The sequence below is a fragment of the Saccopteryx leptura genome, chromosome 2 (genome assembly GCF_036850995.1).
Source record: "Saccopteryx leptura isolate mSacLep1 chromosome 2, mSacLep1_pri_phased_curated, whole genome shotgun sequence".
Taxonomy (NCBI): domain Eukaryota; kingdom Metazoa; phylum Chordata; class Mammalia; order Chiroptera; family Emballonuridae; genus Saccopteryx; species Saccopteryx leptura.
This window is the reverse complement of record NC_089504.1, coordinates 133,366,987-133,384,850: the sequence shown is the minus strand read 5'-3', so window position 1 is coordinate 133,384,850 and position 17,864 is coordinate 133,366,987. Positions and strand designations below refer to the sequence as shown.

General features: G+C 41.1%; 2 protein-coding genes across 2 annotated transcripts in view; both read left to right on the top strand.

Annotated features, from left to right (window-relative positions):
• The first annotated feature begins 3,280 nt into the window (after positions 1-3,280).
• Positions 3,281-4,109, top strand: H1-7 (H1.7 linker histone). The gene has a single exon (XM_066365782.1). The coding sequence runs from the start codon at positions 3,281-3,283 to the stop codon at positions 4,058-4,060; it is 780 nt and encodes a 259-aa protein (XP_066221879.1). The 3' UTR covers positions 4,061-4,109.
• A 2,911-nt stretch (positions 4,110-7,020) lies between these two features.
• The window catches only part of LOC136391530 (zinc finger protein 273-like), a 29,622-nt gene continuing 18,778 nt past the window's right edge, over positions 7,021-17,864 (top strand). Inside the window, 1 exon segment of the mRNA XM_066363238.1 lies at positions 7,021-7,082. Coding sequence (XP_066219335.1) covers positions 7,021-7,082 — 62 coding nt within the window.

Sequence of the window (17,864 nt, the reverse complement as noted above, 5' to 3'; positions counted from 1 at the left end):
TGAACACATTTTTGTTATTCAGTTTGGGGGGAGGTAAACTGAGTCACTGAAAGATAACTGAGTCAGAAAGACCTAACACCTGGGAAACCCAGGCCTGTGGATTAGGGACGAGCAATGAGTTATAGAATGAGGTTAGATCAGAGTGTGCTACTAACATTTACTGCACTCTGGCATGGAGTTATCCTTGGTGAAGTTAAAGCTCTGTATGAGAGAGTGAGATTAATTGAAACCTCTGATGTTCTTGAATTTTAGCATAGTACTTAAAGGTGGCTTATTTTCTAAATCAACCACATTCTTCTAGAGACCTCCTAGAGGCCTAGAGGAAGAGTCTTGCTACCAACTGAGAACAAAACAATGTTGCTCTGGAACCTGAAGCAAAAGGATTTAAGCTAGACATTATTTTCTGGTATCCTTCCTCCACCCCGCACTTCTGCCCCCATTACTAAATCTGAAGGCGTCCAGAAATTAATAGCTGTTGCGCTTTCTCACATGTCCTCTCTAGCTGTTAACTTCTGGTTCATAATCAGAGACCATTCAAATTGGAAGGGATAGTTGTCTTTCTGGAGCTTGGGCTAGTGTTTCCTGATTAGTAGTAAATGCTAGTTTGTACTGACTCTTTTCCTAAATAAATTTTTTTTGAATTGTTTTTCCCTTTTGCAATATCAAAAGAAGAGGCCTGGCAAGTAGACTTATTCCAAAGAAGAAGAAAACTCTAAGGGATTGGTGTGATGGAAAAAATGTCCATCAGCTGGCTTTCTTGTCTTCTGAGCCACCTGAGTGTAGTGGGCATTTGTTTCCTACCTCTCATTGTTGTTATTCCTCTATTACTTACAACATACTTATATAGAAATCTATTGTATATAGAAATAAATGGTTATGTATAAATGAAACTAGTTGCTTTTTTTTTGCCATAGGTGTTTTTGACATGTTTTTCATATATTTTCCTTTCATTTCAGCCTGTTCCAAAGGTTTCTAATTGGCCTTCTTTGTGATCACAGGGGTATCAATAAACATGGTTGTTTGATTTGGTGCTTGTCTTTCATGATAATGCCATTGTGTGCAGCTGACCTATTTTTACTTGGAATCAGCTGATTTGGAAGTCAGACTTCACTTACTTTTCTCCTATCCTCAAAGCATTCAGTTTTGTCTCTTTTTTCCTCTGGTGGTTTCCCCACCCTGTGGCAACCAGCAAGTATAGTCAGAGCAAGGGAATACACAAATGGGAGAAATCCTGCTCCACGTGGTTCTGCCTCTCCCTCTAGCAACTCCCCCATAGTGCACTGTCATACGCTGATGTGTTACTCCCCTGCCCTTGGAGATGCTGAGGTTCATGGTACTCTTCCCTGATTTAAACACTGGGAGAAGGTACCGTGAGTGCTTATAGATACTCTTGATTTTGAGCTGTAATTATGGAGATAAACTTCCCCTTGCTTTATAATAGAGATATGTAAAGTGTGGAGGGTCAATCTTGGAGAAAGGGAAACCAAGTAGAGTTTTGTGGTTAAAAACTCAGACCTTAGAATTAAATAGACCTAGGTTCGATTCCAAACTTGACCACTTACTGCTGTGCAACCGATCATTCACAGATGTGTCATTATTATGGTATCTGTCCTTTACACCTCAGCCCTATCACCTTTCCAGTCTCATTTCCTGCCACTTCCCTTCTCATTGCCTACCCTCCCCTGTATTTTAGCCAGATGGAACCACGTGGGAGTTTGTTTGAAGGTATAACTTCTGGCCACATCCCAGACCTAATTATTAGAATCTGCACTTTATGAAATGCACATTAATGTTTAAGAAGTGCAGATCTAAGCTATTTCCTGAAACATGGATTCCTGGAAGAAACTATGTCACAGTAGACTGCTGAGTATAAGTGAATATATTCTGGAAAAGTACAATATGCTTTCAATGTGAAGAATTTTTTGAGTTATTCTCAATAAAACTGTGTCCATAATAGAGGTCTTTGAGCAATTAGCTTCCTTGGTCCCTTCATTTCCAACCCTTTGACATTCTTCTCCTGATTTTCTGGGAGTTTCCTTCTGAATTCAGAGAGAGCCTCCTCACCAGGGAGGAGCTTAAACAGATTCAAACAATGCCTGCTGTGTATAATGAAAGATGGTGTTAGGCACAGGATGGGAAGTAGAAATTCAAAGACTATCTGGCTCTCAGGAACCTTTTTATCTAATTGCAAATACATAACCAGTCAAAGTAAAACAATTTTATGCCTTATATTTGGGTAGACTTCCTCTGAATCTTTGCAATAATTGTGATGTTGGTAGGAAGAGATTACTGGCTTTTTTTTTTTTTTAAAGAAGTCAGATCCAAAGATATTAAAGGATTTATTAATGTCATATGGCTATTAAAGAGCTGAGATATGTATCCGTTTTCCAGTTCCAAATCCAGGGTTGTTGTTTTTTTCTTTTAAAAAATACCCTCTAATACCAAATTAATTTAAAATAAAGAAATAGCAGTGTAGGATTGCAAAAGTAATTGTGGTAGTTAAAAACAGAGAAATCATTTGACTGAAAGAGTCTGAGTCTTTCAGTGAAGAAAGGATTTAACAGAACTTTGAATGATGTGTAGAATTTATCTGGGCAGAGAAAGGGATGGCAAGCCAAGAAGAGGGACTGGAGGGAGAAAAGCATAAAGTCTGTTCAAAGAATAATGATTAGACTAGTGTTCTTAGGCTATTTGGAATCTGTTTTATCCATTGAGTGAGGCATCTGAACTTCCTAGGTGTGGGAATTGTTTAGGGTAATCACAGTCCTTCCTCGCCCTGCATTGAGTCAGGAACATGACTGCAGATACCTGATGGCACCTAAAAGTGGGTGCTTTTAGGCCGGGTTGCGTTTTATAGACTACCACGGTTACTTTTTAAAGGCATCGTATGACTTGTTTTGGATAGTTGAGAGCAGTGTCTCTCACCTTAGGAAAATGTGGGTAGGTGGTGTGCAGTATTTTTCACAGAAAATTAGTGAACTTCAAAAAGTGGCGAAGATCAAGATCAATAAGAAGTGTGTTTATGGCAGGGAACAAAACCGGGAAGGTTATAAAGGTGATGGAAGATCTGGATTGGTTTAGACCTAGACGGATGTGGACTCTTAATAGGTTATTAAAAGTAAAAAAAAAAAAGCCCCCTACCGAGGAGGGATCTGCCAGCCTTCTAACGAAGACCTGAACCTGGGCCGGCCTTTGTGACGTGACCCACAAGCCTCAGCCTTACCTCATCCCTTGGTAGGTGAGTCCCAAAGCCATGGCCCCGCGGACGCGGAGCGGGGCCATGGCCGAGGAGGCCAAAGCTGAGACGGCAGAGCCCAGTGGGGAATCCGAAGGCGCTGAAGTTAAAATCCAGCAGCCCAGGGAAAAAGTCCTCGGGGGACCGCCGAGGCGGGGCCCGTCATCCGTGCTCAGAGTGTCCCAGCTGTTGCTCAGAGCCATCGCCGCGCACAAAGGGCTGACCCTGGCCGCTCTCAGGAAGGAGCTGGGAAATGCTGGCTACCAAGTGCGCAGGGAGTGCTGCTGCCGCTCGGGCGAAGCGCCCAAGTCTGATATTAAGAGCACACTCATCAGGGTCAGCGGCAACGCCTCCGCCGGCTATTTCAGGGTCTGGAAGACCCGGAAGCCGAAGAGAAAGCTGAGGCGCCGGAGGCTGGAGGAGGGAGCCCGGTCCCGGAGGAGGAGCCCTGCGCGGCCGCGGGGCCCACGGAAGCGCCGCGCGCGTGGCAGGGCGACCAGGAATGCGGGGGAAGCATTGAGACGGAGCGCGAGGGCAAATAGCACCGCGGGGAGGTCGAGGCCAAGAGCCAAAGACCAGGTGTGTTCCAGAGCCAAGGAGGAAACAAGGGCCAAAGTGATAGAAGAGGAGAGGGGACGAGTCCTAAAGGAAGACAGGCCTACCTCCCGGGAGGAGCCGAGACCAACGGAAGAGAAGCAGGACCGTGAGAAACCGGTAAAACGGTCCAGCCAGAGGTTAACCTCAGTTAAAACTGATTCAAGGGCTGCGCACACGGGGACTTGCACTAAATCTGAAAGCCCTCGGAATGCAGCTGGGAATCCTTAGTGTGAGAGTACCTTCCCTTCCTCCGGGCACAGATGCCTTTCCCCATAAGGCGCCGATTAGAGCAGCTCTCATACTCATTGAAATGGACAAACTATTAACAAGACCTTTTAAAAATCAACACGTTGTGCCTGCTTCCTTTTTGTCCATTTGTGGATGGGAGGGGAGTTGTTGCGGTGAGGCTTTGTAGCAGGGGGCAAGTGAGGTGAAGAGGGAAAAAAAGTTTAGATTCTGTTCCCCCTGCAAGACCCAGGAAAATGCCTTTCAGAAGAAAACCAGCAACTCTGTAAGATGAGACAGAAGTGTTGAATTAATAATGTTCGACACCCTAGCAAATCCAAATTGAGTTTAGAGGAGAGGGCATATAAGGAGAAGGGGATGCATCATTAGGGCAAGAAAGGAATAGAAGCCTTTAAATTGAGTGGTCCTACAGACCCAAAGTGTTCTTACCTGAAATTCCTTTTAGGAAAAAGTCCCTTCTCCCAGAATTGATTGTAATGGCTTTCTAGTTTTTGCCCTGGCCAGGTAGCTTGGTTGGTTGGAGAGTCCTCCTGGGGCACGGAGGTTGCAGGGTTTGATTCCCTAGTCAGGGTACACACAGGAGCAGCTTGATGTCCCTCTTTCTCCTTCTCTCTCTCTCTCTCAAAAAAAGTATATGTTGATTCTTAGTGAAATGAAAGTGTATGAAGCATCTAGCCCAGGGCTTGGCACAGGGTAAGTGCTCATCACTGACTAAGCGTTAAATGAGTACAAATAATTCTTGATAGAGAGATAATGTGCTATAGCAGAAAACTACTGGATTAGTACTTAATGAGACCAGGATTGTAGTAAAAGTTCTGCCACTCTGACCTTAGCTGAAGTATCACTTAATCATTCATAGTCTTTGTTTCCTTCTCTGTAAAACAAGTAGGGATTGGACTAGGATGATTTTAGGTGGTTTAAAGTATCAGAAAAATGATGAGGGACTTAAATATTATCACATATGCTTTAATTGACAAAATTTAATATGGGAACTATCAACTGGTGTTGGAGACCGAAATATAAACAGGGTATTTTTACAATCTGGATATCTTGGGGACAAAGGTGCTGGGCCCAACCCCCCACCTCACCTGCCTAGTTAACAAAGAGCTATACCTGATTCTCCCTTGTTCCACCCATGTTCTCCGGAAGAGGCTGGAAGCTAGTTTCTTATTGGTGTACAGTTAGATTTGAATGGTATAGTAGGGGTTGTCTTTGAGTTGTCTTGGAAACAATTGAATTGCTAATGGACCACGTTTTTTCCCTGAATAAAGATGGATGCGCTTTTGGGAGTGGCCATGGCCATGTTACGGCTTTAGGAACAGTAGAGACTGTTCTCGGTGCCATCCTCCCCAACCCATCTGTATGTATATATCTTTAAGTCTCTGTCTATTGTTTATTCAATTCCATACCTTTTCCCGTTCGAAGACCCCGTAATAGACTCGTCATGGCTGGACTGTGACAATTGGCGCCCATACATGTGACCATCAAAAAAGGGAAAGAGGAGAGGTAATGGAACCCCTCAGTAGTGTGCACATGAAGTAAGTATAAAGATTTTAGAGAGTGAAGCTTTTAAGTAGAGTTTGGGAGGAGAGTATAATAATAAAGTAATTTGAGAGTAAATAACCATGGGACAAATAGGTTCAAAAGTGAGGGACCTTTTTCTTTTTGTACAGATGTTTTTATTTGAGAATAAGTTGTTTGATCAGAATGAGGTAGAAACAGAGGAATGTAAATATAAGAAGAACTTGGAGTCTGGGAATAACTCGGGAGATGAGAATATCACAGCTGTGGCCCTTTTAAACTTTGTGCCTCTGCCGCCCCCTGCTACCAAGGTCTTTGTATGAGACCCTTGGAAATCCCCGCTCCAACAATCTATAGACCAGGCTCGAAACATAAGGGAAACAATAAATGGCTTTACCTGTTTTCCTGGAGTTGTAGAAAGACAAAACAACGGGGGAAAGTAGTGCGACAAGATGAACCAATACATTTTAAAACTCTGAAAGAACTTAAACTTGCTCGTGCTCAGTATGGGCCTACTGCCCCTTTTACACTCAGTTTATTAGATATCATACTATTAGTGCAAAGGCTCTTCCCCCAAATGACTGGAAGGCGATTGCTCATGCTTGTCTCTCTGGGGGTGATTATTTGCTGTGGAAGTCAGACTTTCATGAAAAGGCCATAGAGCAGATGAGAAAAATCAGCAAGAGGAGGTTGCTGTTATTATAGATATGTTAACTGGAGAAGGACAATATGCCCATATGGCAACTCAATTAGAGTGTCAACTAACTACTTATACTATAATTAATCAGATAGCCATAAAGGCATGGAAATGCCTGCCTACTCCAGGGGCCAAAATGGAAGAATTTGGTAAAATTAGACAAGGCACAGATGACCTATTTCAAGAATTTGTTTCACGGCTAATTCAAGCAGTCGAAAGAATAGTAAAGAATAAAAATGTAGGAAAGATTGTAATAAAGCAGTTAGCGTATGAAAGTGCTAATTCGGCTTGTCAGGCTGCATTTTGGCCTCACTGCAAGAAGGGAGATAGAGAGGACTATATCAAAATATGCACTGATGTTGGGACTTCATACATGCAAGGTCTTGCTTTTACCACAGACGTTAAGGCAAGAATTCCAGGGTATTTTGATAAAAGGCAAAAGAAACAAGAAAAAGAAGGTCAGGAAAGTACTGCTGCTCATGGACCTCATTTCCAATGCGGGGGTGTGGGACATTTTGCTAAAAGTTGCTCTACTCCCCCTGGATATCAGTCTCAGCCTCCCCTTCATGGGCAGCCAGTTCCTAAAACTGCAGACCTCTGCCCATGTTGTAGGAGAGGGAAACATTGTGCGAATGAGTGTAAGTCTAAATATACTACCAAAGGGCAGGTAGTTCAGGGAAATGGACAATAGGGCCTTCCCCATCCCCATCAAACAATAGCGGCAATGTCGGTGTTTCCTCAGCAAATTATGATTCCAGCAGGTCAAACATTGCCCAACTATCTCAGGCAACAACAGGCAGTGCAGGACTGGACCTCAGTCTCACTTCCCAATTCATATTAACTCCAAAAATGGGAGCTCAAGCTATACTCACTGGAATTTTTGGGCCACTTCCCAGTAACACAGTAGGACTCTTATTAGGCAGAAATAGTTTAACTATGAGAGAATTTTTTTGTTCTCCCTGGAGTAATAGATTCGGATTACACAGGGGAAATTAAAGTAATGGCTCACACTCTGAGGAAAATAGTCACTATCTCCCCTGTCATGAAAATTGCTCAATTAATCCTTTTACCTCTTTTAAGACAAGGCCAAACCCTGCAAAAGGGACCCTGAAAGAATCGAGAATTTGGCTCCACTAATGCTGCCTATTGCATTCAAAAAATAGGTCAAGAATGCCCTGAAATGAAACTAATAATACAAGGGTGTAAATTTAAAGGACTTCTAAATACTGGAGCTGATGTATCTGTTATTGCTAAGCTACATTGGCCTCCTTCCTGGCCCACTCATGCAACAGCCACAGAATTACAAGGTATAGGGCAGAGTAAATCCCTTCAACAAAACTCTAGTTTTTACAATGGGAAGATAAGAAAGGTCATTCTGGACTTTTTCAGCCTTATGTGCTCCCTAAATTGCCAATTAATCTATGGAGTAGAGATGTTTTAAAAAATATGGGAGCGTTGCTTGTCCTAATAGTTTAGTCAGTACTCATATGCTTGCTCAGAGAACAGCGAGGAATTCTCACCCTCATAGAAGTGACACCCAATACCAGAAGGCATGGATTAGTATATCAAAATTTAGCATAGGAACCTTGGTAGCTCCTGTTACCCCAATAATGCATTATACAAACCCAATTACTTGAAAATTAAATAATCCTATATGGGTTGACCAATGGCCCCTTACTCAAGAAAAACTTAAGACAGCTGCTCAATTAGTACAAAAGCAGTTAAAGCTTGGGCACATTGAACCTTCTAGTAGCCCATAAAATATGCCTATATTTGTCATTGAAAAGAAATCAAGAAACTGAAGGCTGTTACAAAATTTGAGAGCAATAAATAAGACTGTGGAAATTATGGGTCCTCTCCAGCTAGGACTCCCTTTTCCTACTGCCATTCCATGGAATTTTCACCATGGAATGGCAGTAATTGTAATTATTGACTTAAAGGATTACTATTTTACTATTCCTTTAAGACCTCATAATTGCAAGCGTTTTGCATTCAGTGTTCCTTCACTTAATTTCCAGGCTCCGGCCTGACCAGGTGGTGGCATGGTGGATAGAGTGTCAGAGTGGGATGTGGAGAACCCAGGTTTGACACCACTAGGTCACCAGCTTAAGCACAAGCTCATCTGGTTTGAGCAAGACTCACCAGCTTAAGCCCAAGGTCGCTGGCTCGAGCAAGGGGTCACTCAGTCTGCTGGGCCCCCGGGTCAAAGCACATGAGTCAATGAACAACTAGGGAACCACAATGAGAAATTGATGTTTCTCATCTCTCTCCCTCCCTGTCTGTCTGTCCCTACCTGTCCCTCTCTCTGACTCTCTCTGTCTCTCCCACAAAGAAAAAAAAAAAATTTCCAGGCTCCAATGGAGCAATAACAATGGAGAGTTTTGCCTCAAGGTATGGCTAACAGTCCTACATTGTGCCAAAAATATGTTGCTCAAACTATTATATCTTTCCAATACGAAGGCAACACCCTAAAGCAGTGGTCCCCAACCTTTTTTGGGCCACGGACCGGTTTAATGTCAGAAAATATTTTCACAGACCGACCTTTAGGGTAGGATGGATAAATGTATCATGTGACCAAGACAAGCGTCAAGAGTGAGTCTTAGATGAATGTAACAGAGAGAATCTGGTCATTTTTTAAAAAAAATAAAACATCGTTCAGACTTAAATATAAATAAAACGAAAATAATATAAGTTATTTATTCTTTCTCTGCGGACCGGTACCAAATGGCCCACGGACCAGTACCGGTCTGTGGCCCGGGGGTTGGGGACCACTGCCCTAAAGCATACATAATTCATTATATGGATGATATTCTTATTGCTCATCCAGATAAAGACACTGTGCTAACCATTTTGCAACAACTAGAATATTCTTTGAAAGAATCAGGACTTTATATAGCTCCTGAAAAGGTACAGCAATCTTTGCCTTTCTCTTATTTAGGACAAATTATTGAGGGACAACAAATTCTTCCACAAAAGTTAGAAATCAGGACGGATCATTTGCAAACTTTAAACAATTTCCAGAAATTATTAGGAGATATTAATTGGCTTAGACCTTCCTTGAAATTAACTACCGGGGAACTGAAGCCACTTTTTGATATTCTTAAAGGCTCAGCCAAACCAACTTCTCAGCTACTTACAGCTGCAGGACAGCAAGCTTTAAAGCAGGGTCCCCAAACTTTTTACACAGGGGGCAATTCACTATCCCTCAGACTGTTGGAGAGCCGGACTATAAAAAAAAACTATGAACAAATCCCTATGCACACTGCACATATCTTATTTTAAAGTAAAAAACAAAACAAAAAACAAAACAGGAACAAATACAATATTTAAAATAAATAACAAGTAAGTTTAAATCAACAAACTGACCAGTATTTCAATGGGAACTATGGGCCTGCTTTTGGCTAATGAGATGGTCAATGTCTGGTTCCATATTTGTCACTGCTAGCCGTAACAAGTGATATGATGCACTTTCAGAGCCGTGACGCATGCCGCGTCACCGGAAGTAGTACTGTACGTGAGCTGCGCTAGCTGCCACATACAGTACTCCAGGAGCACAGGATGCATCCACATCCTGTGCTCCTCTCACTGACCACCAATGAAAGAGGTGTCCCTTCCGGAAGTGCGGCAGGGGCTGGATAAATGGCCTCAGGGGGCTGCATGTGGCCCGCGGGCCGTAGTTTGGGGACCCCTGCTTTAAAGCTTGTAGAAAAAGTCTTGCAACAAGCACAACTAAAACGCATAAATCCTGAAGATTCAATAGCCTTACTAATTTGTCCTTCAAGTTACACTCCAACGGGACTATTGTGGCAAGCTTCAGGTCCTATTGAATGGATTCATTTAGCTGTTACTCCTAAGAGTGTTTTATCTCCTTATTTTGGTCTTGTCGCCTCCTTGATTATCAAGGGGCGTAGGTGACTTTTACAGCTTATAGGTTTTGGGGGTTTGTTTTTTTTTGTTGTTGTTTTTACAGGGACAGAGAGAGTCAGAGGGAGGGATAGATAGGGACAGACAGACAGAAACGGAGAGAGATGAGAAGCATCAATCATCAGTTTTTTATTGCGACACCTTAGTTGTTCATTGATTGCTTTCTTATATGTGCCTTGACCATGGGCCTTCAGCAGACTGAGTAACCCCTTGCTTGAGCCAGCAACCTTGGGTCCAAGCTGGTGAGCTTTGCTCAAACCAGATGAGCCTGCGCTCAAGCTGGCGACCTCAGGTCTCAAACCTGAGTCCTCTGCATTCCAGTCTGACGCTCTATCCACTGCGCCACCGCCTGGTCAGGCACAGCTTATAGGTCTTTAGCCTCAAATTATTGTTGTTCCTTTTTTTAAAAATCAACAACAATGGCTCTGGGAAACTTCCACAAAATGGCAAATTGCTTTTGCAAATTTTACAGGCCAAATTGATTCTCACTACCCAGCTGATAAATAGTTCAATTTTCATTAATTACTAAATTTGTCTTTCCTAAGACAATTGTTAATGAGCCTATTCCTGAAGCACCTACAGTCTTTACTGATGGGTCCAGCTCAGGAATAGCAGGCTTAATAATTGATGGACAAGTTTATACTGAAACAGTCGCCTTAAAATCAGCTCAAAGGGTAGAATTACATGCCATTATCATGGCTTTTCAGCATTTGCCATGTTCCTCCTTTAATCTGTATACAGACAGCAAATATTTACTTATGGTTGTTTCCACTATAGAGACTGCTGTCTTAGGGAAAACTGCTGATGAGGAACTATTGCAGCAATTTCTCCTTCTTCAAAGACTTGTACATCAACATAGAGCTCCATGTTGTATAGGACATATTCGAGCTCACTCCATGCTCTCTGGAGCTTTAGCACAAGGGAATGCCCTTGTTGATCAAACTACCCAAAAGAAAATCATTGGAGCAACCATGACAGATCAAGCAATCCAGTCTCATACTGTTCATCACCAGAACGCTGCAGCCCTGTGTAAACAGTTTCAACTTTCTCAGGAAGCAGCATGGCAGATTGTTAAATCCTGTCCAGGTGTCCTATACTACTATCTGTCCCTTCATTTGGAGTTAACCCTTGAGGACTCCTACCAGGACAACTTTGGCAAATGGATGTTACTCAAATACCTTCATTTGGCAAACAGTACTTTGTCCACATTACAATGGATACTTATTCTGGATTTATAGTAACCTCTGCCAGAACAGGAGAGGCTGCTAAGCATGTTATAGCTCATTGTTTGTATGCATTTTCTATTATTGGACTTCCTAAACTAATTAAATCTTACAATGCTCCTGCATATGTAGGAAAAGCATTTACTTTTGGACTTTTGGACTTGACCTAAAGATGGGAATTCCTTACAATACCCAGGGTCAAGGCATTGTAGAGCATGCACATCAAACACTTAAAAATTCACTAGAAAAAATAACAAAAGGGGAATTATACCCTCAAACTCCTGCAAATCTTCTTCGTCATGCTCTTTTTACTTTAAAATTTTTGAATACTGATGTACAAGGTCATTCAGCAGCTGAGAGACTCTGGAATCCTACAAAGAAAGCCTTCCCTGAAGTACGATGGAGGGACCCACTTATAAGAATCTGACAAGGGCCAGACCCTGTTCTCTTGTGAGGCCGAGGATATGTGTGTATTTTTCCTAGGTCTGCTGAAGCTCTTCAGTGGGTTCCTGAATGATTGGTGGGATACCATGACCCTGTATGAGAGACTCACTTCACAAAAGCAATTGTATAAGGCTTAATTTACCATGCACTCATCCCTTCTCTGTCAAACCTGTTATCCAGCTAATAATGCCATGCTTGGAAAGAGGGTGAAGGGGGAGCCTGTTTGGATATGGCTAAACAGAGATCTCACACGGCCAACTTGAGATTTTTTAAGAGAGATTTCTGTTTAGTATTTATCCTTATCACATTACTATTAAAATAGCCCTATGTAAGATCAAGCAGGCCACGTTCTAATCTCTAAAATTCCGGGTTTTACTCTTGAGTTGTGTGATTGTATGTGAAGTCTTTGTTTAATGTCTAAATGTGTCTGTTTTTAAAGCCTGAATTAAGTTCTTGCATCCAAAAATTGGAAATGCCAGCTCTAATATTGAAAAAATAAAATGATTTTATCCCTACAAATCTGTAATTTTAATTGGAACAAGTAAAGCATGCTCATTTAAATTTAAATAAAATGGAATGTGAATCCTAGAGACTTGATATTTTGGCCAACCTACTGCAAGCTGTAAAGCTTAAAGCAGCATGAATTTACTTACTATAGGAAAATAATGAAAGCCACACTGGAATTTTCCAGCTTAAATATATACTCTTTAAATTGTCTGTTAATTAATGTTAAGGAAATGTTTTAATAAGTATAGGAATATTGCTTGAAAATGCACTTACTATATTTTGTTAAAAGTTAACATAAAGACAAGTATTTCTTACAACATTTGAAATCAAAATATTATAAAGTGTGCTCAACAAATATTTAAAGGTCAATTGTAAATAATATTTAAAAAAGGAGAGAGTCATATCCTGGAACTCCCACAAATCTATTTACTTAAAAAAATTTCTTTTGAATGCTGGTGTACAGGAGATGCCAAATCTCTTTCTCTTGCAAACTTCTACCCTCTCTTATTTGATTCAGCTAATAGCGCTATTTTGTCTTTTTCCAAATAGCTCCAGAGATACGGAAAAAGTTTATATAGGCAGATGAGGACCCTCAAACCCTTCAGCAAGATCTTCTGAGCATGGCTTTTAAGGTTTATAATGACCAACAGGAACAAAAAAGGCAGACAGAGCCCAAAAGAAATCAGGCAAAATACCAGCTTTTAGTATACACCTATAATGGCTCCAATGCCCTGAAGGGGCTCATAGGACTCCATCAGGGCCTAGCTTCAAGAGTGGAAAGAAAGGTCATTGAGCTAAAGCCTGCCAGGCTTCTTGGCCCCCACCAGGGCCATACTTTTGCTGTGGGAAGAAGGGATACTGGAAGATAAGCTGCCCCCTCGGTTCTCTAAGGGAAGATTCAGTCTCTTTCAGCCCTGCTCCAACCACCTGTGATCTAACCTTGCCTAGCCTGCTTGGACTTGCCACTGAAGGTTAAAGGTGCCCACGGCCATTAGCCCCATCTCACGTCACTGTGGACGAGCCTAGGATATTTCTTCCAAGTAGCAAGTAAACTCATCTCGTTTCTTGTGGACATGAGGGCCACTTACTATGCCTTGCCTAAATATTCAGGTTTTTATTCATCCCTCAAAAATCTCTGTTGTGGGTGTTGATAGTCTTATTTTCTGCTGCTTTGTTTAATATATAGTGTCTCCTATATTCCTCCTGCCTTAATGCCCCATGCCTATTTTAGGCTGAGACCTGCTCCTAATTTAGACAAATTTACCTCTGCCACCCAGCATAGTGTATCCCAAGATTCTCTTCACCACGCCACAGTTGCAAAGCTCCAGGGAAAGGCACCCTGAGTTCATCTCTCCAGTTTAAAGAAAACAGAAACTCTGTCTCCATACATGCTGCAAATGGCTTTTCCAGTCTACCTGAATCATTGCCAGCTAGAAGCAGTGGTCATTGGGACTTGGACTCTAGCTGCAAAGTGTGGAAATGTGACCACAACTCCAGTGCCTTGTGGACTTTTCCTGAATGTGTTAACTCCTGCTCCTTGGGACAGTTCTCAGACTGAAGTAGGGTTGGGTTACATTTACAAATAATGTGAAGCAATGATAGTGTCAACATGGACTTGGTAAAATTACATTAACATGTTAAGGACATTCAAGACTGTAAGAATTTTATTTTAGATCCTGTTGTATTAGTTAAGACTTTGCTTAATAATCTAATAGGCTTTAATCACTTCATTGTATTAGGACACTTGTTATAGTATCTGTTGGCATTGGCTATTTCAATTTTGTTGTTTCTTTTATATTTTTCCAGTCTGCCTCCAAATTGGAACATGGAAATTCAAATAAGTATGAATCACAGCACACGAATTGAAGTTTAAAAAAATACAAAAGGGGGATCTGTTGGGTACTGAAATATAACAGGGTATTTTTACAATCTGGATATCTTAGGGACAGAGGTAGAGGTGCTGGGCCCAACCCCCCACCTCACCTGCCTAATTAACAAAGAGCTATACCTGATTCTCGCTTGTCCCACCCATGTTCTACGGAAGAGGCTGGAAGCTAGTTTCTTATTGGTATACAGTTAGATTTGAATGGTATGGTGGGGGTTTTCTTTGAGTTGTCTTGAAAACAATTGAATTGCTAATAGACTATGTTTTTTTCCTGAATAAAGACGGATGCACTTTTAGGAGCGGCCATGTTATGGCTCAGGAACAGTAGAGACTGTTCTCCGTGCCATCCTCCCGAACCCATCTTATGTATATATATCTTTAAGTCTCCATCATTTATTCAATTTCATACCTTTTCCCATTTGAAGTCCCCGTAATAGACTCGTTGTGGCTGGACTGCGACAAACTGGGAAAGTACTGACTCCTAGAGTGCAAACTATTACGATTTACAGCGTGCATATCAGAAATACAGTGTGTCCGTAAAGTCATGGTGCACTTTTGACCGTTCACAGGAAAGCAACAAAAGACAATAGAAATGTGAAATCTGCACCAAATAAAAGGAAAACTCTCCCAGTTTCATACCTATTCAGTGCAGTTCGATGTGGGCTCATGCACTGATTTTTTTAGGGCTCCTTAGGTAGCTATCCCGTATAGCCTCTGCAGACTCGTCACTGACTGATGGTCTACCAGAACGGGGTTTCTCCACCAAACTGCCGGTTTCCTTCAACTGCTTATCCCACCGAGTAATGTTATTCCTATGTGGTGGCACTTCGTTATAAATGCTCCAATATTCACATTGCACTTTGGTCACAGATTTGAATTTAGCGAGCCACAGAACACACTGAACTTTCCTCTGTACCATCCATATCTCGACTGGCATGGCCATGGGCTGCTCCGCTGTATACACGGTGTTACGTCATCATCTGTGCATGCGCACATGCTGCCACATCATCCTACAGAAACTGGGAGGGTTTTCCTTTTATTTGGTGCAGATTTCACATTTCTATCATCTTCTGTTGCTTTCCTGTGACCGGTCAAAAGTGCACCATGACTTTACGGACACACTGTATAAGGAAATGGGGAAGGTTAGACAATGAATAGATAGTTATTTCACTTTTCTTAAAAAAACAGCAACATGTATTGGGCACTATATGTCAAACATGGTGCAAATGTATGATTCCTTTTAGTTCTGAATGCAGGAGTTAAGAACAATGTGGGAGTAGTTCTCATGTCACAGGTCATGATAGGACACAGGAATGATTCCTAGGGAGGAGTCACCTAATAACTAATTCAGGGAAACGACTTGGTGTTTCCAGCCGAAGGAGGGGGTGGGGGGTGGAAAGCATCTGGGAGGTGCTTCTATTTTTGAAAAGAGGTGACAGTGAAGGTGTCAAGTGGAAAGTGTTAGGACAACCTGGAGAGCTTTTGCAGAATATGCCTAAGCTTTTCCCAGGAGAGCCTGATATCTTTTACAAGGAGGAACTGAGTATGTGTATTTAAAACAACAACAGAAACAGCTTAAGTGATGCTAATATTCACCCTCCCACACCCTTAAATGAGAATCACTGCTTTAAGCCTATGCAAAGCTGAGTAACAGCAAAATGCTTGTAGCCTATCTCATCTATAGATGATTTGAACTTAAAAAGTTTCCTCTACTGTAATTAGGTTTATTGTGCTCTTAAATTGTGAGTGGTAGAATGAAGCGAGTAGAATCAGAATAGGGAGCTATCTGAAGGGATTAAGTACAAAATGGTAGTTACAAAATAGTCATGAGATGTTGAGCACAGCATAGGGTATGTAGTCAATAATATTGACCCTATGTAGTAGTAACTGTGGTGCCATGTGGGTACTAGACATCAGGGGGATCACTTCATAAATTATATAAATGTCTAACCACTATGTAATACACCTGAAACTATTATAAAATAATATTGTCAACTGTAATTGAAATTAAAAAAAAAAAAGAATAACCTGACCTGTGGTGATACAGAGGATAGAGCTTCCACGTGGACTGCTGAGGTCACCAGTTTGAGGCCCAGGCTTGCCTAGTCAAGGCATAGATAAGAAGCAATCAATGACAACTAAAGTGAAACAACTAGATCTTGCTTCCTTCCTCTCTATCTCCCTCTCTCCCTAAAAATCAATAAATAAAATCTTTTAAAAATTAAAAAGAAAAATAGAATAGGGAGCCACCTGAAAAGAGGCAGTGAGAAACAATTAGAACAAATGTAATCCATGCCCTTATGATAGCCACATGCACTGCCCCTTTATAGTCCCAGATGTTTTTATCTAAAGAACCAGATGGTCTAGAATTAGAAAGCCTTTCCTGCTAGATTGTATGGAAAGAACACTGACAACAATTTGTTTTTTAGATTTCCTAAGAATCATCACACTTCTGTCTGTATTATGATTTCTTCATTTAAGCAAACTTAATTTACTAGTAAACTTACCAAATTTATTAAGTGTTGGACCTTATATTGTTAACAGTGGTCATTTCAGACTATTTTTTATTAATAAACCTTAGGATGGCTGTACTCTGATGAAATAGAAGAAATAATCTTAACTCATTGCCAGGCTATCCAGATTATGTAGATTTTAATCCTAGCTGGGTACTTTTGTGAAAGGAATTCCCAAAAATAGTTAATCTCATGGCTAAAGCGTTCAATATGACTAAGTGCCTGCAAAATGCTAGCTAGGCCCTTTGCCAGGAATAAAGATGGATAGAACATAGCTCCCACTTTCCATTGCTCACATTCTAGTGGCATATTTGGGTATTTAACTTTAGTCAGAGCAAATGGAACATCCATGACCTCAATTCTTTGCTTCCCTTTTATCTCAACTGCCTAGTGCAATGATGATCCGAAAATTATTGGACTTCCAAGTTGTTATGAATCTTAGATGCTTTCTTGCACCTAATGTTCAGTGGATGTTTAAAAAAAGTTAACAGAAATACAAACAGCCTTTAAAAATATGAAAAGGGTGTGATTTTACTCATAAGATTAATGCACATTAATACAATAAGATAGCATTTTAATCAACCCAAAAAATGTTTGAGAACCTACTCCATTGTGAGGCCAAGGGGAAATAGGCTCTCACATACAATGTGAGTGAGGGTGTAAATCCCTGCCACCCCAATAGAGAGAATTTAGCTTTCCAAATTGCAAATGCAGATGTCCTTGACCCAGCAGAACCACACTTAGAAACTGTCTTTTAGATATTAATGCATTGGTGAAAAGACATAAGTTCAAGGTAGTTAATGCAACATTGCAGTGACAAAACAAAAAGGAAATCTATCATGAGGAGATTGGTTAAAGTGTGAAGCTTCCATATAGTGAAGTAGCATGCAGCTGTAAAAAGAGGGAGATTCTTAATGCATCATTATGACAAGCTCCCCAAACACATCAAGTGAAAAAAAAATCAAGATGCATATGCCAATGGAGGAAAAATGTATCTCTTTGTAATTGTATGAAGAAACTCTGGAAGGATACACAAAAAAATTGGTTCTCTATTGTGAGGGGAAGGTGATAT

Coding starts and splice junctions, on each gene's coding strand:
- H1-7 (XM_066365782.1), top strand. CDS start 3,281: ATGGCCGAGGAGGCCAAAGCTGAGACGGCAGAGCCCAGTGGGGAATCC.